This window comes from Tyto alba, unplaced genomic scaffold (assembly GCF_018691265.1).
Source record: "Tyto alba isolate M040663 unplaced genomic scaffold, T.alba_DEE_v4.0 Super-Scaffold_40, whole genome shotgun sequence".
In the NCBI taxonomy this organism is placed as follows: domain Eukaryota; kingdom Metazoa; phylum Chordata; class Aves; order Strigiformes; family Tytonidae; genus Tyto; species Tyto alba.
The window spans coordinates 740,300-766,208 of record NW_024881316.1 but is presented as its reverse complement, the minus strand read 5'-3'; the positions used below and the strand labels follow the sequence as shown (position 1 = coordinate 766,208).

Below are 25,909 nucleotides of genomic sequence, written 5' to 3'. Positions count from 1 at the left end.
TCTCTTGCTTACCCAGTGTCCTTTCAGGCTATAGTCTTGATTTCAGGGATGGCTGAACCTTATAGAATCATTTCTTAAAATTTTCAAGTTTGTAGGACAAGGTATTTGCATAAATGGAACCAAATTTTGATTTCTATTGATACACTGAACTGTATTTAATGTGTGCCGCAGAAACCCTCTTTCTTACAGATGTCAGTCTATTTTAGAGCAGAGATGCAAGGACTTGCCTATTTTATTTCTTTTTTTTTTAAAAAAACACAGTTCTTCACCAGATGAATAAAAGTTGCTACATATGAGCTGAAATAATCGATTCTGTGTATGCATTTGGATTTTGGAGCACTTAAATCCTCGTGCTGTAAAAAGAAAGCATTATTTACTGTTAGCCATAATGAAGCAAGTGTTCCTCTGTAATGTGATTGCTTGGGAAATTTTTGACTGATCACAGTAAGCTATCCAGTCCCTTTTGTAGGGAAGTGATCTTACAAGAGCTTTGTCTTTTATTCTGTCTCCATCTGTTGATAGGATGACTTACATCTGTCTGGACTGGCAGACGGGATTTAGGCACCAATCCAGAAAACCACTTAAACAGCAGTTGAGCTTTAAGCCTTATAGCAACTAAATTAACAGGTTAAAAAAAACTTGAAATAACATTGCTAACCACACTACTGTTATCTTCAGAAGGAAATTTAGGAGATTAGGCTGTATTGGTACATGAACTATAAATGGAATAAGAAGTGTTAAATTATACATACACTGAGAATAGAAAACTTAGATTAAGACCTTTGTCTTTACAACAGAATTTACAGGAGAAAAGATTCCTGTTCAGTAGCAAAGAGAGTCTGCATATTTCTTTTAGATCAATGCTGCTTGAATGTGTAGCTTGGCAAACAGAATAGATTTATCACAGATGTATACAGTAGTTTCCTCTGGCCAGAGAAAGACTAATCATACAATCAGCAGGAATTAAGGCATTGCTCGGTTGCTTTACAAAGAAATGACAGTGTATGTGTTTCTTGTTCTAGCAGAACTAGTGACCTCTATGCAGGTAGCAGTAGTTCACAGGCAGACCTGGAAAATCTAATATTTAAATTAGAGGTTACTAAAGTGTTTGTTTCTTTGAAAATTCTTCTTATTAAACCTTTTAAAAGTATTAATTCTATCAGAAGAAATCGCTGTCCTTGTGAATGGATGAATTTACAGCTTTAAGCTAGTTGAGTTTATATGCAGTGAATGAAAATGATGAAAAATAAAAATTGCTTCTTTCTGAGTTTAGTTTTGTTCAGCTTGTAGTTTTATTGTACAAGTAGAAATGCTTTAGGTTTTGTGTTCCATAATGGTGACCTCTTGTGGTGTAAATATGTCAATATTTCTGAAGGAGACTTCCGTAATATATGCTGGGGGAAGTTGTATTTGTATTTTATTTTTAATGAGCAGGTAACCTACTAACTTAGTAAAATAACTTTATAATCTTTTCCAATTAGTTATTAACATGCAGATCTCATACTGAGTGCGTGTGAAGAAAGTAGCATTTTGAGCACTGTGTTCTGATTTACTTTGTGTGTACCTATACTGTATCTCCTAGTGATGAAATGAAAACGCCTGGCACAAGTTCATCATGGCCAAGGAGTACCAGCTGGAAGAGAAGAGTAACAGGTACTTCATCAGGCATTTCAATCTCCAGCCAAAAAATGTGAAATACAGTCAAATAGAAATAATCTAATATTTGTGATTTGAAAATCTTTTTCTTCTTTATTCACTGAAAAATATTTTTAGTTTTCTAGATGTATTGGGTTTTTTTGCTGTTGTTGGTAAAGAGAAACAATATTCAGGAGATCTTCACACTAAAAATCTGTTGATTTTTTCTCTTGTTTTTCCCATATGTAAGCTTAAGAATTTGCCAGTACGTTAACACTTCAGTTGCCCATCACTTTTTGTAAACTGGCATAGTTGCACAGAAACTAATAAAATTATGCCAGGGTATATTAGCTGAAGATACAGATTCTGGATTGCCCTGCAGCGATGAATTTTGCTAATTTTACATAACAGATTTTAATTAATATTTCCTCATAGCTGGCACATTTCATACATGGCAAGTCCATATTTGAGAGTCTGGTATGGAAACCTGAAGTTTCTTCTCCGCTATTACTATGTTTTTTTACTATTTTTCTAGAACTAAGAAGTTGCATTATTCTGGATCATTCTGGCAAAGGCTGTAATGTGCTAATGTTCTCTGCTTTCATTTCCTTCAGAGGAGCTGAGAGCATTTATCATGTCATGAGAGTTAGCATTCTGTGAGGCTGTATTTTCTCTGTTTATAAGTCTTTTAATTTATTTGTGCTATTTTATTGGTGCTATTGAAAAAATCATATGTTATTAGGATTTTTTTTCTTTTTATATCTACCTTTTTTAACATTATGTTGCTTCCTTAGTTTGTGCATACTTCATCGGTAATCCCAGAATAAACAGTGGGATAGCAGTAGGAATAGCAGTAGGAATTCTCTATCATTTCTCCTCTACAGTGGGGTCCTGGAGGGAGTGTTCATATACAGATTATTTCTATTTTCTGATATGATTTGTCTTTTTACTTTCACATTTTAGAGAAGAGGTAGACTGTTTTAGTATTGATATATTCGTAGCCAGTCACTATTCCATGGAAAGGCTAAACATGATAAGTCAGGCAGTACACAGCTTTTGAAAGCTCAGTGTTGCTAAGGCTCTTGTATTTACATGCTAAAAACAGCAACCAATAAATGTAGACTGATTAGTGATTTTTTTTTTTTTTGACCAGAATGCAAAGCTGTGGTTAAGACCTATGAAAAACTGAAACAATGAACTTCAACTTGCTGAATTTTTTTGCTTGAGTATTTTTGCTGTTGAATTATGATTTACTTGATTAGAAGGTTCAGGACAGCTTCTGCAATATATTAAATACAGCTAGTGCCATAACTTTTCATCAGCACCTTAAAAATCCCCCAGAACTGAGACACATGCAAGTTTACAATTTATTAATGTTGCTTTTCTTTAAAATAATGTGTTTCCTGTTCATTATTATTGCTAGGATTACTATTGCTTAGTAAAAGCTGATTATCCTTTTTTTTTTTTTCCCCTAGCTACAGGTGATATTTATTTAAAAAAATTATGCCATTATGACTTTTAGGTTTCTGTAGTTTTCTGATAAATGTGAGTCAACTGCAGCAGAGTGGCATAAAAAAATCAGTTCTTGTTCTGAACTCAAAATTGAATGGCTTTGTTAATTTTTTTTTTCTAGTGAGAAGTTTGGTCATAATGGCAAATACATGAACTATTCTATTTCTTGCTTAATAAAGTTAAGCATGTGCATAGTTAGAAAGCCAGTCCCATCTTTCAGTTTAAGAGAAGTAGCTACAAATTGGAAAGAAAATAAATAATTGAGTCAATATGTGGGTTTTGTGGCAGGAAGGAACGTTGCAAACTATACTAGTGTTCTTATTTCAGTTGTGGTCTTACATTATCTGGAGCAGAACTTCCATTTAGTTGCAAATGCTGCATAGTGTTTTATTCATTAAGCTACTCATCGATCTAAATAAGACTATTAACTCCTTTAATCTAGAAAATAAAGGTCTACAAAATAAATAATAATAATATTACCTAATAACAAGTACTTATACTAATATGTATATATGCACACACCAACAATACACAGTTATTGTAATAACATGCTTACCAGTTTATTACTTATGAAACAGCAGCATTTTTGTGTAATCAGTTGAAATAGATCTGATAGATTCATTCTGTGTAGAATATAGGTAGACAGTTAAAGTTAATACAGATACACAAAATTTGGATTTTTTTTTTAAAGATCAAGCTTTTAAAATAGGAAGTTTTGAATTGTTTCAGTGTTCCAAGTAATGCTCAGTAGACAGTAATTTTTTTAAGGTCTGAGGTACTGTTCACATAATGCAAACCTCTCAATATCAGTGTTCTCATGTAGGATAGTATTTTTTTGTGTTTGATAGTGATGATGTTAAGAATTTACCTTGTCATTTAAATGCAAGAGCTAGTAATGAACAGTAGGAGACACTTTCTGATAAATCTGTCACTTAAAGTATATATTCTAGTCTTAATGGCTTTCTTCCTGTTATTTAGTAGAATTGTGTGACTTTTATTTCCCTGTTTAAAAAAACAAACCGAAATGAAACAAAAAACCCAAACCCCATCTTTGTAACAACAACTTTGGTTGCCTGCAAAATAAGGAGCTTAACCTAATCTTGAACTCAAAAAATATGCCTACATGGAGCTCGTAAGGTTGTTAGATCCTTTAAAATTCAAGTTGCACAGAAACTCTGACTCTACTGTAGTGTGCAAATGATCAAGACCAGAATTCTGTTACTTCACATAGTGCCAGGTGAATGTGAAAAGGATGTTCAGCAAGCCAGAATAATTCGCAGTGATATTGCATCCATATCAAGTCAATCCTAGAATCCTTTTTTTAACAAACCGTGTTTCACCAACTCCCTTGTCCAGTCTGAAAATTGACATATTCAGATCCACATTCCCAGGCTTATTTCCAGTAGAATTAGAGACTGCTGATTTTTTGGTGTACCAATTTTTAACTTGATGTCTGCTGATAGACTTTTTCTGTCTTTTCTTTTTAAAGCAAAGTATAAAAAAAGCTGAAATATTTATTAAAACTTCTCTTTGTGAAGTGAACAAGGTTTCTGATAATAGTAGCTCTTTCTCAGTCATTGTGGAGGAAATTAGTTGAGGGTGGCCAAGAAAGCTGGGAGTTGCTTGCCTTCAAGGTTTCTGACGTGTTTATTGGAGGCAAAACATCTTTCAGATGTCCATAAATTAGCTACTCATTTCCCAAAATGTTCTGTTAAGAAATTATTTAATGTAACAATAGGAGGGAAGCATGCATTTTACAAAATTTTACTCGAGAAGTTCTCAAAACTAATTGCATGAAGTGATTAGAATTGTTAACACAATATAATAACAAGACCATTTTTCCCTAACTGACCGAAGAGTCAGTTAACCAAGCTTAGTGTAATATTGTGCATGTGCACTAGATAAAATTGTACAATCCTAGGGGATTGTCTGTAGTATGGATATTTTTTAGCACAGAATAAGATGTCACGTGGACACAGAGCTGAAAAATAGTAGGACAGGCTGATGTAAAAATAGTCATTACCTTCCAATTCAGCGATCAAATGAAACATTAATGTCAGCAAGCAAAACCAAATCTGGCTTTACAGTACAGCTTTACATATCAAAACATTTATCCATCTAGTTTTGTTTGAAACTTTTGTTTTTGAGAAAATGTAAATAAAAACAAAAGCTTGAATAGGTAAAATAACCCAGAATATAGCAAAATGTGACATTTTCTTTTTTTTTTCTGACATGAATAAAGTATTTGTAGCTATTTATTTGTGTAGAAGTTGAAAACTTCACTGAATATGTGCTTTTGTTTTGAATGTATTTTGAAGGCTTAGAGGATGAAACAAGAATAAATGAATCAGAAGAGGAAGAAATCTTTTGGCATACAAAGATTCTACCAATTCTTCATGAACTGGAAAAAGGTGGGTAACATGGTTTTTGAAAGGGTGTATTTTCTGTAGGGTTTCCTGCAAGAAACATGGGACTCTTCTCTGTTTACTACCGAAGAAAAACAGTAGTTGGACTATGTAGCCTTTCATGCTTTCATATGTTCAGTGACTTTGCAGTGTAAAACTGGCCTAGGCAGCTGTCTCTAGGTGTCCTGGCTTGAGCGGGGTGGGGAGGTTGGACCAGATGATCTCCAGAGGTCTCTTCCAACCTCAACCATTCTGTGGATTTGTAAAAAAAAAAAATACTGGTTTAGAGAAGGTCTTGTCTGATTAAATTACCTTATTTTAGATAACATAGCTCTGCCATCTTAGCAGTCAGTGGTGAGGTCATAATTTTAAGAATAAAGTATTGCATGGATTCACTGTTTTAAGTATGGACTGTATTGAAGGTCTCAGTTAATTTTAGAAAACTAAAGAAATCTTAAAGAAAATTTCCATTTGTGCTTAAAGTGTTAGATGTCTCAGAAGAGTACGTAATGACCCAGAATATTGAAGCAAAATTGAGTAAATTAAGTATAACTTGAAAGATTGAACTCTGAAATCCATTTTAATGTTTCATTCAAAAGGTTGTTTAGTTGCCTTCTATAGACATTATATTTATTTTAATGGTGGTAATATAGAAAGTAGATTTGTTTTTACAAGTGGTTAAAAGTGTGTGTCAAATTAGGGGATTGATTCAATTTTACAGGATCTTTTGCATTGTTCATTATAGCATGGTAGAGATTAGAAAATTTTTTTGCATAATTTTGCAGATGTTGATGAGTATGAAACACCTGTACAGTACTGAGTGATTCCCAAAATATATCATTATTTTAAAAAGACAGGGTTCTCATTCCCACATTTGTCACTGATGCGTAGAAAAACAATGATCAGGAAATTTGAAAACAACTATGCAACTTTATATTTGCCTTGCTTAATGCTGAGATTGCCAAATAAGAGCCACTGAGTTAGTTTTGCATAGTGAGATTTTCTATGAACGTAAGCAAAATATTACTTAGAGGTAAAATCAAATCGTATCTCTCCTTTGTCATGAATGCAACTGAAGAAGATCAATTTTCATGCCCCTTTTCCTCAGTCTTTACTTGATTTGTTTAGTACGTTGTTTTTTTTAAAAAAAAAAAAAACTTGATTATGGATTAGTTTTTCTAATAATAGGTGAAATTACCTAAAAATACTTTCTCACCAGTTGATTGAATGTAATATTGTAAAAACATTAAAGTTTTGCTGCTTCTCGCATATTCACACAGACTGTAACTGAATTGCATCATTGCCTCCTGCAGCTGCCTGTTATATTGCTTTATTTAGGCTGTTTACTGCACAATTGCAGTTCTTCCCATCAAAATGAGTATCAGAATTCCATAGTTTTAATGTTTTTAGTGGGTCTGCTGGTAATTCAATATTTTTTAACTTTGTGTACAGTCATGTGCTTCATACCTTTCAGCTAAATCCCTGCACGTGCATTTAAATCACATTTAGTTTTTAATATATTAATAGAAAAGACTTTTTCTTCCCCTTCGTCCCTCAAAAATATTAGCAGAAAACTTTCCATTCAAAAACAAATCTGAAATTTAACCTGGAACTTAATTATTGTCTAAAATCTTATGAATATCTTGTGCTTGAGATGATCATTACATGACAAAACCAAACAGCACCCTAAAGTTTCTTTTTCTAGAGGAGCTGTTGTGAATCCTGGTTTAGGATCCTGACAACTACACCATTTTGTAGCAAATGGGTGGAATGCACCTCACTCAAAAGAGAGAAGCAGCAATATGTTTTATTCAGATGGTTCAGTAAGTTTGATGGAATTTAACAAAGTTTAACAGTGGTTTACCAAGGTTCAGTAAGTTTGATGGCAAGGTTGACCTTATTAGTTACTGCATGGAAGGAACGTACAAAGGAAAATTAGATTAGAATTGAGTTAGAATGATAGACAGAGACTGGAGACACAAAAGGGTAAGGAGGACCCTCCTGTTTCATCACGAGGTTCAGAGAGGACCCCCCTTGCTTTCTAAACTGATGAAACTTAGGTGCAATCTTAGTCTCAGACTTGGACAATAGTTTATATCTAATGGAGTTATCTATACAAAGTTTAAAATAACTAATATTGAGTAGTTACATGGATTAGTAATGTTTCATTAGTATTAATTCAGTATGCTGTCAGTCACTTACCAAAGGTCTGCCACTGGTAAAAGGTCTCTCTGCCTCAAGGAGCAACCTTGAGGGTGTCCCAGCTCAAGGAGAGATCGCTGCCATGCAGCCACACTGCCTAGCAGGGAGAGCTCAAAGGAGGCTCACTTAGGCTGTCATATTTATGGAATAAAGTGATTGGCTTGTAGTCAAATTAGGTGCAATGGGAAAGGTATGCATGAGACTCCTTGTACCCACAACTTTCTTTGCTGCTTGACAAATGAGTCTTGGAAAAGCCACCCACTATTCATGTGTTAATTGCATGATCGATCGGTGTTCCAGCCTCATGCACTGATGCTCACTGTGTCACTGCTTTGTGGGTTTTTCAGAGAACAGATTGAAACTACAGGAGTTCTTGGCCTGGCTACAGCTCAGGCCTTTACCTCCTCTGGAGCCTGCACCAAACTACTGCTAGTTTGGCTAAGGGGCTGGTTGAACGCATCTGTCACAGGAGCAAATACTTTATTTTGTTACATTCCAGTACTCAAGAGAGGATAAGCTTCAAAAATGTCCCAATGGATGAGTGATGAGTAATTTTTGTTAATTTTAATGAAATTAAATTGAGACCTTTCAATTTTGTTTCCTTGCTAGTCCTGTAAGTGCCACTGCTTACTGGAGCAGAAGGTCTAGAATCATGCTAAATTTTGTTAAATTTTCTGTTATTATGGGAGTAGAAGTGGAATAGTCATTGCTGTTCCTTGAGTATGATGACTGCAAATTGAGAGCTTCCAGGCATTGCTCAGCATGAGAGGTGGGTCCTTGGATCTGCCTACAGATTTGGGGCCTTAGATAGAATCAGTTTTGTCATAATTTCCTGTCCATATGTATTTCATCACAAGTGCTTTACCTCCTTGAATATGATTCTATTTCAGCTGTGAACTACATTCTGAGTAAATGCAGGGTTTATACAGGCAGTTTAAGTAGGTTTATATGGTGATTTATTAGTGTCACCTTATAGACAAAAGCAAATGTAAGAAAAGGAAAAAACCTACTCACTCTTGAATTTTAGATTTTTCCTTTTCCCTCTAAAGTAAAAATATACATGATTCCATTGTGTTGAGATGCGGGATTTGTAATAATTCACTACAGATTTTATTTTTGTATTTTTTTAAATAGCATCTGAGGGACTTAGGTTAGGAGCTCGATGACTTTTTTTTTTTGTGAATAGGCCAACAGTCCAGTCAAATATATCTTGCACCTCTACTACGCATTGAAGAGTTTTAATGAGTTTTTACATTCACTTGTTCTTAATCCCAGCAAAGTTTGATATATTAGGTTATGTATATGGGCAGAAAAAAAATTCCTTAACTGTCTCTTTTTCACATGTAATGTTTGGTGGAGCTCTTTAAAGAATATCTTCAGATTTACAGTTTCCTGGTAGGTATTTGGTCAATCTAGTTATTAAGCATTAAAGGTAAGTTGCATTTTAGCTTTAGGTATTATTTTGGCTCTGTGATGTCTTGGCTCAAGTGTCTTCTTTTCAAAAGAGCAGAATAAAATTGTTCATGTTATCATTTTAAGATATTTATTAGGCGCCTTATTTTGTCTTTGTCTACTGAGATGCTCTGGAAAAGGTGGCACTGATAATTATTTTTTATTTTTCTCTCCCTTCTCACCCCATTCAAGTAGAAGACAATATAGAAAGTCTTTGTCTGGCTTGCACCAAGCTCTATCAAGCCTTGAATGAAGGGAATATGCTTAGAAAAAGATTTAAAAGAAGAAGTATGCTTCTGAAGACATTATATAAACTTGTAGACACTGATTCAGATCCACTTTGCCTGAAGCTGTTGAAGGTTATTCTGTCTGTAAGTGTTCTAAAATGCTGATTGGTAGAATACGAAGCTCAAAATTATGAATTACAGTTTGTATTTAATTTTTCATTTCATACTTCTAAACTGTGTCTAAACTAACCCTTTCCTATGCACAATTTCTTGCTATATGAATACTAGTCTTGCATTCATCCAAATCAGCACTTGTTGAAGCCTGTTTCTTGCAGAGAAATTACATCTGGAGGAGGAATGAGGGGCACAAAATAGGATAGCTGGTGTACGGTGGCAGGAATATTACTTAGACATGGAAAAGAGACAGTGTCCTAAACTGGCATACACATGTAGGGATTTAAACAAAACAATAATTTAAAAAATTATACATGGAAATGAAGCTTAGTTTTTTAATAATATCTTGACATTATTAAACACCTTTATCTGAAAATACCAAAACAGTTTGTCTTTTTTCTGAAAGAGAGTAAATGTAATTATCTCTTTCTCTAGTATTTCCAGTTAAAACTCTCAATTTTGAACCTATTGGTTCAGCTTTGACTAATTATGTACGTACAGTCACTGGTGAAAGGATACCAGCTAGCATTGTGTTGTAGGTGTTTTAGTAATATGTGTGTGTGTGTTGGGGGGGAGGAGGGGACAGTTCTCCCTTAAGGTAACACGTGTTATTTTAATCAGAAGATATAATTATATATTCAGATACTACATAGACATTAACTGGTGATTATTTAAAAAAAAATTGTTACATTTTTCTGTGGAATCTTTTAATAATCATAAAGAGAAAAAGCTGCTCTTGAAATACAGAGGGAAGGAAAAGAGTTGTCATTGTATTTTTAACACTTTTGCTTGCCTTTCATGATCTCTAATGACCATTAGTACATAATAAGATCTTGTTTTCTGATATTTGAGAATAACTTTCATTATGTCATATACTGTTGTACTGGAGTTCTTTGTGGTATGGCCACAGATGCCAAACTGTTGAATCCTGTGCAGAACTTCTTTGTAAAAGTGAATTAGAGAATAAAATATGCAAATTATTGATATATTATCTGCAGAAAATACATTAAAAGTAAAAATATACCATCTGTTATTTTAAAGTCAGTCAACACAGTTTGCTAAACAGATTTAACTAGCTAGGTTTCAGAATCCTTTAATTCTGCAAACTTTTCGATTTGGCTCAGTGTACTGTCAGAGTTCCAGCTGGAATTTCGTAGTTCTGTGAGAACACAGGTTTGCCATGGTGTCTGAACTTGTAAAATGTTATGCTGCATTTTTGTATGTAAATTTTAGTTGTGATTTTTATGTCTTTTAATTTACTTGCAGATGAAAGTGGATGGAAAAAATCTTCTCAGTGTTTGCAAGCTTGCATTTAAAATTTGCAGGAATGAAAAAAATGATTACTTAATTCAAAATGATAGATTATTGGGTATGTATTCTGTTCTTATATATGTTAAGATGTTGAAACTCAGTAGTTAGATTGATCATCTTTCAGGAAACATTCTTACAGTTAACCTAATCACACACTAAAAATTGCCTACTAGGTCCCTCTAGTCCGGTATTCTGTGTTTAACAATGGTGAGAGGGGATGCTGTTTAGGGAGAGCATGGAAGCCTGTATGTTTTCTGTGATCCTTTTCCCCTGTACTACCCCAGCATCCAGAACTGTTACATTCTATTAGGGACATTAGATGGTGCATCCCCACCTAATTCTTTTTAGTCTCTGTTTATAGATCTTTTGTCCGTTACTTTGTCAAGTTCTTTTTTTGAACTTTCTGATGCTGTCTGCTACAATCTCATAGAACAACAAGTTCCAGAAATTCTCTGTCTTCTGTTTTAAACCTATCTACTTTTCATTGTGCCCCTGCTTGTAGTTTTGCAGGAGTTGTAAGAGTTTCTACAGTCAGCTTACCCTCCACTTTCATGATTTTTTTAAATTGCGATCATATTGCATATCTCTGCCTTCTCTTCTTCAGACTGAAGCATCTCAGCCTTTCAGCTCTCTCTTTGAAAGGGTATTGTGTCATTCTCTCAGTTGTTTTAGTAGCCCTTCTCTGTACCTTTTCCAAGTCCAGTAGATTCTTCTTGAGATGTACAGAACAAAACTGTCTATAGAAGTCAAAATGTGTCTGCACCAGATTTTATATAAGCGAAATAATGTCTGTGTTGTTCACCATCATCGTAAAGGATATTGAGAACGATCATTGGCTTTTTTATCTGCTGCTGCACATTGAGCTTTGGAGAATTGTCAGCAATGGCTCTAAGATCTCTTTCATGATTGCATTTGTGTCATCCACACACACCTTGCAAATATGAGAAATATGAAGAAAATTACGATGTATGAATGATACTCGGTATTGCTTGATGGTCATTCCTTTCATTAAAACTTCATTATGTTTTATTAACAGAGGCCTTTATCTTGCAAGCATTTATTGCGTGTGCATAAGTTAAAGCGTATGTCTGTGTAAACTGATTTCTCACAAATGATTTAGCTGACCACTGGGCAGTTGGTGAGGGTGAATGTTTGGGCAAGAGCCTAGAGTGTGTGCACTTCCTCCATATACCCCCATATACTTGGCGAGTGTCAACTTGAGACAGAAAAAACTTTAGAAATCTCTTAAGTTTAATGAGATGGGAGAATGTTTTTATTCAGCTGGAGGGAACACACGAAGCAGAAGTACATATCAGTTTCAATCAGTTACTACAAATTCAAAATAATAAAACTGGTTAGGATTACTTATTTATTTAAGATACACCCACCAAATTCAGAATGTCTCAATTTGACTGTGGAAGATACATTTGGCTTGTGCTAACAACTGTTAGTTTTAACATTTCAGATATCTGACAGTGGTAGCATAAAGCAAAAGTAAATCTAAAAAGGCTGCAAACAGACTTCAAATGTGAGATCTGAATTAAGCACATGCGCTTTTTAGTGCTCCATTTGAGATGCTTTAAGACATCTGATTTTTAAAGAAGCAGTGGGAATAAACCTCTTTAGTATGTCTCAAGTTTAGTACACACAATTCCAGGCAGACACAATCACTTTTGCAAATTTTGACTGAGGATTTCAATGATTGCTATGTGTTTACAACTGGTTCTGGTTCTTGAAGCCTGGGAGAACAAAAGTCAGGCCCATTCTCTTATTCAACAATTGTTTCTTGGTTTCAATACAAATACCCAATTTTTCTAGCTTACTTATTAGAAAGATAAGAGTTCAGTCTGAGGGTTTTTTCTTAATAGTTAATCTCTTCAATGACTGGACTATATCAAATATGTATGTTAATATTAGGCTTTCTGAATAATCATTTTCCTTTTAGATTGTTTGTTGGAGGTCCTGAGAACTGAAGATCTACAAAAAAACAATGAAGCTCTCCTGTATTGCCTGGGAGCTATAAAATTCATGTCTGGAAATGCAGTACTACTTAATGAAATGGCCAGCAAAGGAGCTGTTGAAATGTTGCTGCAATTAGTGAAGCAGATTAATAATATAAAAGAAAATGACACACATTTCTTCAACTTGGGCCACCTATTAGTCCAGGTTAGCATTTACTTTTATTTCTAGAAGTACACATTTCAAGGGTAAATTATTTAGTTAGAGGAGATAAACCAACCCTGTGAGCCACTGACAAGAGTTGTACCTATATTTGAATAGACTTCTTTTTAAGAAGTTTACATTAAGTTGTTCAAGGCCTAAATTTAATTATCATAGATATTTTTGTGTAGTCAGTTTTAAAGGCTTTAGAAATTCTGAAGTTAATAGAAATATTTTTATGTACCTAATAAAACTAGTTTATTATTATTGCTTTCTGGTGCTGACAGTGTTCTGGATATTATAATAAACAGATAAAAATGTGTTCCCTGTCTAAATTCTTTAAACTGGAATAATAAATACAAACCTGTTCTGCAGTACTCTAGAAGATTACAAAAATCTTTTTATTACAAGAATAGCACATTTTTTAAAATGCATGGGAAAACATAGCTACATTTCTTTGACAAAATGTTTTTGAAGAACTGTAATCTAAGGAAAAGGTAGTTGTAAAAGCCAACACTTTTTGTATCTTTTTGAAGGCAGCAGGCTCAGAAACTATCTTTTCACATATGAGATACCTTGATGAATGGTGGCTATGAATACTCAGCCTTTGCCCTAAAACTGTTTAAACCTTAGTGTTTTAGAAAGAAATGGTTGTGTAGCTGAATCGTAAGTTATGCATAGGTTGTGGGGGTTTTTTGTATTTGTCAAGGATTTGCCAGGTAGATTCCAGGCATTTGACTCGGAAATTATTGATGTAAAGATTAGTGAATGGTGTAATTGTAAGCTTTTGAGGACTTAATAGAAAATATGTTGGGCAGTTTTTTGAGGTAGCATTTACAAAAAATTTCTGTACTCTACTATGCTGGATTTCTTTAATTCTATACTAATTTACCAACAAGGAATTTTGTACTACTTGAAATTACATGAGAAAACAGATAGTTTACATCATCATGTTACTATTACTGATTTTGTTTGTTTATTTTAGTGGACCTATGAGGTATGTCTCTCTGGAATAGTGTGTATAATCTTAATACAAACATAAACAGATGGGGAGATGCTACAAAGCACTGGATTAAATGATGTGGTTTAATACTTACGTTTGGCTAAGAAAGTGCGAAAGTGGCAAATTGCTGAAGACTGGGAGAATATATGATGAAACTGGAATTTTTGTGCTTGTCGTGTTCCTATTTTGTTTCCTATCTGGTCCTGTCATCATTAAGTTCCTATATGAATCACAAAATTCTTTTATACACTTCTATGTTTAGAATTGGGAATGTTAACTTTCTTGTGGCACTGAATTCTCCAGACCACTCTAAAATCATCTATGCCATTTTTGTTGATACTATACCTTATATTTGATATAAAAATTGTGTATGGGATTTCCAAGCCTCCTTTTTCCAGAGAAGGTGTACAAATGTCAGGTCTGCACATAAGCAATATTTCAATTACCATATTTCCTTGAATGCTGCTAGTTAGGCTTTGTAAGTCCCAATGCTACTGCAGTGTTGCCTTAGGCTACCAGTTTAGTTAGAAACCCCCTTTTGAAAAGTATTGAGGAAGGATTGGAGGTTCAGAATAGATTCTGTTCTCAGTGTAATTTGCAAGGTGATAGACAGTGACTTAAAACACCTAAACTATATGAAAAGAAATCTTAGATGAAGAAATAGAGTATGATGCCTCACATATGGAAGCTGTGCAGTCATTTCAGTGAATGGAAATATAGGTTGTAGTTTTGGTAAGCATTTTAAAACCTAAATTACAGGTATGTATCCTGTATCTCTTCTCATGTCTATATAGTTTAAAAATATTTATCCTTCTGAGAGCAGGAAGGGGATGGTTAAAAGCAAAGCATATTACTTACTGATGTTTGCTGGCTGCTGTTGGCATTAGTCATGTAATACATATAGTGGGAATTCTGTTAAGTAGAAGGAGATGGAAATTTAAGTTAAATGTATATAAAAAGAAGTTTCTGCCAGTTGGTGCATTTCAAAATAACAAATTATGTCCAAGTAATAAAGCTGATGAATCAGATTATTTTCAGCTGTTTGAGTAGTTTTCTGAATTTCCCCACAACTTTGCAGAAATTTTTTTTTCTTACATTATTTGTATGTGGATACATTTTTTTTTTTAAATCAAGGGTTTAATTTGCAAATGTGTGAAAGGAAAATGTTACATTTTACACTTTTTTTTGGTCATTATTATCTCTGCTGTTTTCAGTACGATTTGAAGTATAGCAAAACTATTCTTTTACAGTTTGAATCGTCTGGCTGTTTTTAAGAAGGCCTCAAGTATTTTGTGGAAAAGTCAATACTGACAACTGTCTCTTACTGAGGTTGCTGTTTCATTTGTTTGTATTCTCTTCTATAGTAGTACAGATACTTCATTTTAATCCTCTTTTGAGAAAAGTAGTGATTCCTGCTGCTATGGAATTTCTGTGTGACTTTCTTATATCAGTTCCTTCAACAGATCTACACTAATGTGCACCATTTCTCCCATGTGAGCTAACTGTTCAGTCATCACAGACAGAAGTAGGAATAGGTCAGAATAGTTCTGTTTTCAGATGTATATTATCGAAGCAAGCTGCTTCTTTGATTCATGTCTTGAGAATAAAGGAAGTGCTCGTGGCATACTTTAGCAAAACATCAAATATCCAGTGACATACAGAAATAAATACAAGTCTTCAGGAATAGAAAGCAAATTATATTAGAAGAGGAGAACATCTTAAATAGTCACAGTGGTCTCCAGTGGAGGCTCTGCCATCTCTTAATCCTGGTAACTGAAGTATCTCAGTTAACTGGGACCAACTCTTCATTCTTTAAGCATATAATTGCACAATCACCAGATGGCAGTGTTTTACATAATCTTGACAGGTCCTTTTTGTGGTAATATACTCCCTCTCTGACTTCTTCTTTGTTACACCATGGATTTTATACAGAAGTCCCGCAGTACAAGGATAAAAATGTTTGTATTAATAATTAATTTTCCTTATTAGAGGACATGAAACCAGGGTCATCTTTGACTCATTTTATGTTGCTTCACTTAATAGTCTGAGTATATTTATACGGAATATGGTAACGCTTATGCAAAAGACAAGGCTTTTGAAGTGTCACTGACAAGACTTAACAAGTACTCCATGTTCCTTAACTGAAAAGCACTTAAATGTCTTCTTTAAAAACAGCATTTGTCTGCTGTTAGATTTTCTGTTTGGATGAATTTGATCTTTTATGCGGCAACATAAGGATTAGGGCTGGTGGAGATTGCTAGAGCCAATTATTACGCATTTCTCCCTGAATCATGGTGTCTGAAGCAATCAGAATATCTCTTGAATTCATCTGCTGTCTGACTAGCTTCCATTATTTTTTAATCTGTACTCTTCAAAATTCACGTGTGTACTAGCTGTTCTTTTGTGAGTATGAACTTCTGAATTTAATTGTTTCGCACATTTAAGTGTACATGTTAATTTTGCATTGCCTTTCATTTCCAACCTGTCTTTGTGTGAGGATGCCTCTTGATAGAATTTACTCCTGGAGGATTTTGAACTGTCTAACTGTCTCAGGCAGTGAAAAATTTTACTCCTTTTGGAGACCTCTGCACCATTATCTATTGATAAAGATTTTTTTTTTTTTTTTAAATCATCTAATATGTAACCCTCTTTGCTGCAGTGAAAGTGCTGGTCTGGGTCTGAACAACACTTCTAATATGTGACTTATCCTTCATTTTCTTTATTGTGAAGTTTAGGTAGAGCTCAACAAGTATCTTCCTAGGCTGACTGCGAACATCTCGTATGTGAGCGCTGAATGGAGTCTTCTGTGTCTATTCCATTTGGCAAGAATTTTTCCACCAAAACTTTTGAATAGCAAAAAGTACTTGATCAGAATATTTTTATTTTAAAATATTTCTTCAGTATTGTGTTGATTTTTGAAGCATTGTGACTTGTGAAACAATGCATATCTGGAAAAGTATTTTCTGCAGTTGTTTAGTTGAAATAACAAAAAACTCCAGGTGCCTTTGTAAAATATAAGCAATATAAAGCAAACAGCTTCCATAGGCTCAGTTTCTGTTTATTCTGGATATATCATACATTTCATATTTAGTGCTGAAGTAAAATCTATTCACATATCACATGCACATTTTCACATAATTTTTTTCTCTCTGTACCTTGCTTCTCCATTTTGACGCACTGTTCCTTCTCCTATTGTTCCATTACAGAACATCGTGTGGTAACTGAAGACATGTACACTTTTGTCAAATTTGTTGAAGTAGGACAGCAAATATGAAAGCTGCTGGAGAATGGACAGAGTAGTGCACAGAATTCTATGAGCAAATGCTCCTCAGGCACAACTTAACCTGCTTTTTGTCACATTTTTCCTTTAAAACTGGTAGTTACATTATCATTGGACAAGCAGTCCAATTCAGTGATAAAATACTTAATTTATAGAGTTTTGTGATTACAAACAATTTGCATTGATAGTCTTTGTGCTATACCAAACTACATTTAAAACCAAATTGAAGTTAAATACCTTACTCTTAGATTAAGGTTAATTTGAAGAATTCCCATATTCACATTAGATTAAATTACTTCACATTAATATTATAGTAAGTTCTGGTTTAGATCAACAGTTAACCTACATGTCATTGCCTGTCTGACCTTGTCATTTGAATACCCTTACCTTGGAAGAGGACCAGAACATTTCAAAATCTGCAATAGCTGATTCATTTTGCATATCTACAAGTGGTAGATATTTTATGCTTAAAACTTCTTGAAATAAAACGGTATCTTCTGAAAATATTTTGGTTTCTCCAAAATGAATTTGAGGACTTAAGCTTGTCATTTTTTATACTGTTCAAATAGTGGATTTCTCTTGATCTTCAATAACTTTTACATTTTTTAAACAAAATAAATGTTATTGTGTTTTAAGATCAATCCAACATAGTTTGCAACCTATAGTTATTATCAAAAAAATCTATTATATATCAGTATTAATTTGCAAGACTTAAATGTAAATTTGCCCAATCAGACCTTACACAAAAAATCACTTTATCCACAGGACTTCACCTAATTTCCAATTGGTATATGGTTGTATACATGCATTCAAGATTTTAAAACATATGAAAGATCATGTTTCCCTCAAAGGAGGAGTTTACATAAAGGCAAAGACCAGTGTCAATCTTTCATTTTCAAACAATTATTTCAATATACACAATTCTGTTACTTGCACATTTGCTGTTATAATTTATACAGAATGTTAACAGGGCATTCAGACTGCTTTAGATGTTATAAATGAGATCTGAGCTTTATTAAATTTTCAAAACAGTGTGGATTCTGTTGTAGATGACTGTGATTAATAAATTTTTAAATATTCTATATGCAGCTGACAGCTACTTTGCGAAACTTGGCTGACTTACCTCCGGCAAGACGCCAACTCATTAGCAGTGGTGCAGTCTCTGAGCTCTGTGTGGCGCTAGAGCAGCGTATGAATGATAAGGATGTATGCACCTATATTGTCAGGATATTCAGGTATGTATAGAACACAGTGCTATTTCTGCATGCAGTCAGTGTTACTGCTTCGAGTGACCTCAGAGAAGACAGCAATCAGGGACTAAAATTGGAAAATTTACATTGAATTTATTTTTTAAAAGCTCTGTGTAGTTTTTAATGATATTGTATGATAATTATGTCTTTATTAATACTGATATAATTGTCTAATTGTGGCCATAAAAACTGTGAAAAATATTTTCTTGTATTGTGTCATTCTTTGATCCCACAGATTCTGATTAAGATTTTTGAAGTACCGTTTCTTGTATTTTAAAGATGCATGAATTATTAAGTATTTACTAATCCTATTTTAGTCCATGTTTAAAAAAACGAGTGAGAGAAATTATGCAAGCTTGATTTATATTGGGGAATGTGATTGAAAAATAAAATACAAAAGAGAGAAAATGTGATCAGTGTTCATTGTTTTGAGCTGTCACAGAGTGTTTCAGGAGATTAATCTGTGGGATCAAGGCTTGAGTGTGCAGATGGAAGTGCTGAAAGAATCTCGGTTTTATGAGCAGCTCAGTGCCTCCTTCCTAAGATGTGCTTTTTAGAGGGAGATCAGGGTGAGTGAATCACCCAGAAAGATCCTTTTGTAGTCTGAATCAAAAATTCTCAGTCAAAAATATTCCAGTTACCCAGCACCAGCTTGCGATATCCAGTGCTAAGCGGATTTGCAAACAATTTAAAGGTTTTTGAAGTTGTGAAATTAACTGTTGGTAATTTCAGGAGGAGTTAGGTTATAAGCGCAATTTATGAATGCCATTCTGGATGAAGTATTTGCCACTGCTGCTTTGTTATTGTATTGAGTCACGTTGCCTATGGCTCCATGTTCATTGAGATTCTGCTATGGATTTCTCTTCCTGTTCATCCCCTCCAAATTATCCATCACATTCTCCTTGGTAGATGAGATTGGGATGTGCTTTGAAGAGTAGCTACATAAGGGACTGCCATTCTTTCCACAGCTAAAACCAGGCAAATCTGGTGCTTTGCAATTTGTGCTACCTGCAAAGCATGTGAATTACTTTCCCAATTCCATGCCACCTTGTCTGCATCTGTCTCTCTAGTTTTGTTCCTAAAAAATGTTGAGTTTTAGTAATAATTACAGCACTTTGAGTATATTCACTTCTTCTAAGGAGAGAGAATTTCTTTTACTTGGTCTTGTACGCAATCTAGAATTCAATATGGGGAAAAAGTAATTTGTCTTTTCAAAGTTTCCCACTACTTCAATTTTTTTCTTAAGTTTAGTGAACTGCATGCTCAAGGGATACAAATTAGCCACAAAATCAATTTAATTAGCTTCCTGGAAATTGCAGTCATGAAAAAAAAAATTATACTATGCAGTACAGAGCACAGATTTGGATTTTTTTTTGTCTTCTAGTAATACAGAATGATTGTTCTTTTCTCTCAGTCAGTAACTTTAGGCAGCTTCCTTGTAGAGAATATGTTCAATCTGTTCAGATTATTAATTTCTTTAAATCTGTAAATCTTGCTGTAATTGAACATCAACAGAGATATTGGCTGGTTTTGACTACATGACAAGTATGAGGTTACCCTAGATTTTTCTGTTATGGCAGTATTTCTGCTATGACCAAAACATGTCCACTTCTCAATTTTTGTAATGGTCGAGGTGAACAGTGTAGGACGAGAGCAGCTGTTAGGGAATACACAGAGATAAAATCAAAACTGCAAGAAGGTGTGTTCTCCATGTTTGCTGGTGAGGTGTGTTCTGTTGGTGCTGTTGTTGGGCTCTACTAGACATGCGTTAGAATGGGACCCTTTATTTCTCTCCTGTCAGACTTCCCATGTCATCTTGAAATGACAGTTCTCCTTTAACGCTAAGAAGTGCTAGCGCTAGCATACTGTGCCCATATGGCAAGCCGGTTGGGAAGCTCCTTATGTTCACTTCTTCCCGTAATTCACTGCGGCAAGGATAGCTAGACTTCTGTTGTGCTTTTATGTAACTGCGTATGCCTCTACTAGAAGTCAGAGTATTGGCATTCATTTAATTTGTTGGAAAATACAGCTCTGAGAGTGAAAAGCAGAGGGATTTTTTTAAAAAAATCTTTTGTGGAAAAAAGTGCTTTCATTCATTTATATCTTATTTTTGTACCTTTTTGTAGCAAACTTTCTTCCTACAATGACTTCTGTGCAGCTTTAGCAGACTGCTCCAGATGTTACATCTTATTTTTAGCCCTACTAAACAAACACCAGCAGCAGCAGGTCAGTTTTTTCGTCTCTTGATTTTTATATATTAATCCTCTGATGTGTCTGTGTATTACTGTGTATAAGCTTGTTTTCAGTGACCTACTTTTATGCGCTTACCAAATAAAAATTTTAAATGGTTGACAAAATTTCTAAGTAGTAAATCACTGAAATTAAATAATTTAGATTAAAAATTCAAAGCAATATAGAGGACAGATAGGTTATTAACTTGTCTGTCCTTTGCATGTGTAAAAACAGTCCTTTGAGCCCTTAATTATTTTTCTTAGTTTTAAAAAATACTTTTTAAAGCACTTGCTCTATTTGAATATTTGATAGTAGGAAATGGTTGAGATTTCTCCTATCCTCCTCCCCTGCAAAAGAAGTGTGAATTTTCCAGAGTTAACAATTTGAGAGCAGAGAAAAATTTGTTCCTTCAACTGCATTAAAGAATCAGAATGTCTCTTTCCTCTACCAGACAAAAGCATATGCCTAGAACACTGCATTTGGAACATTCACCTAGAAGTAAATGTTTAGAGTTTGTCAAAATGTCTCATATTAGCAAGTAAAATTATAACACTATACTTGCTATTAATTTCATTAGAACTGCAAGGGTCAGGTATTGCTGTATTGTCCTGCTATATCATAGTGATCTGTCCTACTTTTACTGGAGCACCAGGCTCTGGGAGTTTGGTGCAGGATCACAGTTTTAAAGATTGCCACATTGGTAGGAGTGGGATGCCCCATGTATGGCAAATTACTCAGCTCTATTGTCAGGTAAGATTTAAGAAGAAAATAGTTTTTATGAGTGGAACAAAGTTTCAAAACATAAAACATTAAATCACATTAAGGTTATTCTTAAAAGTAGGGAGCTTTCTTGGCTGCTCCAGCATCTAAACTAGTTTGAGGACATTTAGTTATCCTATACAATTTATCACAAGCTTAGTAATTCCTGGAGAATTGTTGGAAGGAGGCGTTCTGTGCTGCTATTGTTAAAGGCAGTTAATGAAAGTAACCAGATTGGCTATGCTGAACAATCTATTCTTTCTCTTGCCAAATACAAAAATAATTTCTCCCTTTCCTTTTTACTTGTCTCCCTGTTTTCTGTGATAATACACATGGGAAAGAAACAAAGATTAAGTTGTTTCTGTTCTTCTGAATGTCTGTTGATTAACATTTCTTCAGCCTATCTGAGTATTTCTAGGTTCAGGCTGCTCTTGCATTGTATAGCCTTCAAAGACACTTTAGTAAAATGCTATATAAATAGTAAGAGAAATATCAAAGCCATGATATTTTACTAGATTTACAGTTATTTTTCCTTATGAGCATTGTATTAAAAGCTCAACAAATAATGGGACCTGGGAATAAGGAGTTTAAATTGAGTAACGTCTTCCTTTCAATCTTCATCTATAATTTTAAGGCAAACTTTTCTGGGCTCCTGAGATAATAGCTTTGTGTCATAATGAATTGTAGGCTCATATGTAAATTCAAATTGTTTGACAAGTAGCGTTCAGAATTTAGCTTCTCATTTTTCTACTTTATTAAGTGGTCCTAAAATACATCTTTCTTAACTAGATTAGTATTGCTTTTTTTTTTTTTGTTAAACTATGAGTTGTTTTCTCAAAATACAAATTAGTAAAGAAATAGTTTATGTATTAAACTTAGTTATTGTGATGATTATATATGCAATGTCTTCAGAATAGTTATTTCTTACTGCGGTTTTTAAACAAGCATGCAACTGTCAGTTGTCAGTGTAGTGAAGCCCTGCAGAAACAAGAGGGACATGGATAATGTAATGCACCACTTTTTCTGTAGTTTATAATAAACACTAGAGCTGTGAGGAGTGCAAATGTTTTTCCTGAGGTGTAGCTGGCACTGCTAATCTTTCTTTTAAAACACTGACAGCTAGTGAGTTATAGCATGAGTTGGTATGTGTTGAAAAGAAAACAAGTAACAGCAGTGTGAGTAAAATTGTCTGCTGTGGGAAGAAGCAGCTGAGAGGAGTATAAATCAATATTATTAACTCAAAGCATTAAAAATCCTTGTGACTAAGAACTGATATGTTAAGAAAGGAAGTGTGTATGTTTTCTGAATTTTCAGGTTGCAAAGTCTGTGGGATCAGTTCTTTTTACCGGCAATCATGGTAGCTGGAAACAAACTGGGGAAAAAAAGAAAAGAAAACCAGCATTCAGACTTTCTCAAGTGCTTTCATAACTGTGACTTTTAAAATAAGCATTAAATATAGTGAAAATAGAAATGCGAGCACTGAAAATAGGATTAATAACTTGCTCCCACACCACACTGAATGCCACAGCTGCCACCCAAATAGTCTCCATTCTTCTCACCACACTGCAGTTTCAGCTCTTTTTTTTTCCCAGCTCATTTTGGGTTAAAGAGTCAGAAGGAACAGAAGAGTAGCAGTTTAACTCTGTGAGAAAGACTTGCTAAATGCCATGTCTTAGGTAAGATGAGTACAGAACATTGGAAAGGTAGGATCTGCAAGGTAGGACTGGGGGATTCAGCAATGCTTTTTGACGCATCTGGAGTACATATTCTCTTGGACTTCACTCATGACTGGTTTTGGAGCTTACTTTAGTGGAGAAACAAAAAAGTCCTTGGGTGCCAGATGCCGTGAAAGCTGTCAGAAGTGTTCTTGTAGAGCCTCTATCTTGGAGGATGATCTTTGCCTGCTTCTGTTCCTAGTCAGCATTGTACTCTTTTGCTCATCTCCAGAAATCTTTTAACAAGATGCTGTTCCCCTCTCCCAGATCATTATCATCTCTAAGCTTTTCAGATAAGCTGTGTAAAGGATGACTTTCCCATGCTGTGGCTAATGTTATAAGTCACAGGGTGGGCATGCTTTTGGAACGCAGAGATTGCCTAAAAAAGGCAGTCTGTCAGGGCACTTACCTGAGCTTAGGTGGCCTTTTGGGGCCCTGCCAGCTTCTGTGTAATCTTTTATCAGTGTACAATTAGGAGTCTATTTTCAGTCTCAAGTGCACAAACACAGGGTGTGGTACTAAAATTTGCATAGAAGGATCTGTTGTATAGAAAAGTCCCTTTATACTTAAGTGTAGCCTACTTTTTAAGTTAGGAAATGTTTGTTAAGTATCTGACATCACTGGATGCAGCAATTGCCTATTCAGCAAAAGAATAATCACGTTGAGTCACTTGACAGTGGTGGAAATCAGATGCCTAGAGAACAGTAAAAACACTGCAAGCATATATGATGCTTTCTGTATATACTTAGCAAACCTCCAGCTCTTTCCAGTTTGGAAACTTCCTCAGCTAGCCATGGTTCTCTATGTATGAAATAAACCTCAGTGGACTTATTTTCCATGAAATTCTACAGTCTACCCCGTAAAAACTTCTAAGATCTTTAACTATCCATTGGTAAGGAGTTGTCATAGCAACTACACATGGAACAAATAATTCCTCTGCTTGTTTTGAATTTGGCCTTTTACTATTTTATTTGATACCTTCCAGTTCTTATATTGAAAAGTCAGTGAATATTTAATCCCTAGTCATTCATTTCAAATGACTCCTGAATTTCTAGAAATTTATCATATCCTCTTTGAGTTATCTCTTTTCCAGACTGAAGAGAACATAGTGCATAAGCAATCCATGAGGTTCCTGCAATGCACTGATGATAACTTCCTTCTCTAAGTGATAGAGGAGCTAACGAGGAGAGGTTCTATGCTGGACCTTGTTCTCACCAAGAAGGATGGCCTGGTGGGGAGTGTGAAGCCTTGGCTGCAGTGAACATGAAATGGTGGAGTTCAAGGTCCTTAGGCTAGTCCGGAGGGCATGCAGCAAGCTCGCTACCCTGGACTTCAGAAGAGCAGGCTTTGGCCTCTTCAGGGATCTGCTTGGCTGAATAACATTTGATAAAGCCCTGGAGGGGAGAGGGGCCCAAGACAGCTGGTTGATATTCAAGGATCACCTCCTCCAAGCTCAGGAGTGATGCATCCCAACAAAGAGGACGTTGGGTAAGAACACCAGAAGATTTGCACGGATGAACAAGGAACTTGGGCAAGCTCAAATATAAAAATGAAGCCTCCAGAGGATGGAAGCAAGGACAGGTAGCCTGGGAGGAATGCAGAATAACTGGCCAGGTAGCCAGGGATGATGCTAGGATGCAAGTCTTTTGACACTGTCCTGCATGACATCCTTGTTTCTAAATTGGAGAGACATGGATTTGATGGACGGAGCACTCAGTGGATAAGGAATGGGCTGGATGGTTGCACTCAAGTTGTGGTCAACGGTTCAGTGTCCAAGCAGAGGGCAGTGATGAGGGGCATTCCTCAGGGGTTGGTGTTGGGACCAGTGCTGTTTAAGATCTTTGTTGATGCCGTGGACAGTGGGATTGAGTGCACTCTCAGCAAGTTTGCTGACGACACCAAGCTGTGTGGTGCGGTCGACGTGCTGGAGGGCAGGGATGCCATCCAGGGGGACCTTGACAGGCTGGAGAGGTGGGCCGGTGTAAACCTCATGAAGTTCAACAAGGCCAAGTGCAAGGTCCTGCACATCGGTCGGGGCAATTCCATGCACAAATACAGGTTGCACCGAGAGTGGATTGAGAGCAGCCCTGCAGAGAAGGACTTGGGGGTAGCAGTGGATGGAAAACTGACTATGAGCCAGCAATGTGTGCTCACAGCCCAGAAAACCAACCGCATCCTTCGCTGCATCAAGAGCAGTGTGGCCAGCAGGTCAAGGGAGGGGATTCTCCCCCTCTACTCTGCTCTCCTGAGACCTCACCTGGAGTCCTGTGTCCAGCTCTGGGGCCCCCAATACAAGAAAGTCATGGACCCGTTAGTGTGAGTCCAAAGGAGGATCATAATGGTATCAGGGAGCTGGAGCTCCTCCCTTATGAGGGCAGGGTGACAGAGCTGGTGTTGTTCAGCCTGGAGAAGAGAAGGCTCCGGGGAGACCTTACGGTGGCCTTCAGTACTTAAAGGTGGCCGATGGGAAAGGTGGGGAGGGACTCTTTATCAGGGAGTGTAGGGACAGGATGAAGGGTAACAGTTTTAAACTGACCGAGAGTAGATTTAGATTAGATGTAAGGAAGAAATTCTTCAGTGTGAGGGTAGTGA

The 25,909-nt window shown here is 35.5% G+C and overlaps 1 protein-coding gene across 4 annotated transcripts in view; it reads left to right on the top strand.

Moving 5' to 3' along the window:
- The window catches only part of ARMC2 (armadillo repeat containing 2), a 111,947-nt gene that overhangs the window by 66,020 nt on the left and 20,018 nt on the right, over window positions 1–25,909 (top strand). For all 4 annotated transcript variants that reach the window (XM_033005689.2, XM_033005688.2, XM_042803525.1 and 1 more), the window contains 7 exons: window positions 1,583–1,653; window positions 5,466–5,558; window positions 9,402–9,577; window positions 10,874–10,976; window positions 12,864–13,084; window positions 18,451–18,596; window positions 20,738–20,837. In XM_033005689.2, coding sequence (XP_032861580.1) covers window positions 1,583–1,653; window positions 5,466–5,558; window positions 9,402–9,577; window positions 10,874–10,976; window positions 12,864–13,084; window positions 18,451–18,596; window positions 20,738–20,837 — 910 coding nt within the window. The remainder of the gene's footprint in view (window positions 1–1,582; window positions 1,654–5,465; window positions 5,559–9,401; window positions 9,578–10,873; window positions 10,977–12,863; window positions 13,085–18,450; window positions 18,597–20,737; window positions 20,838–25,909) is intronic.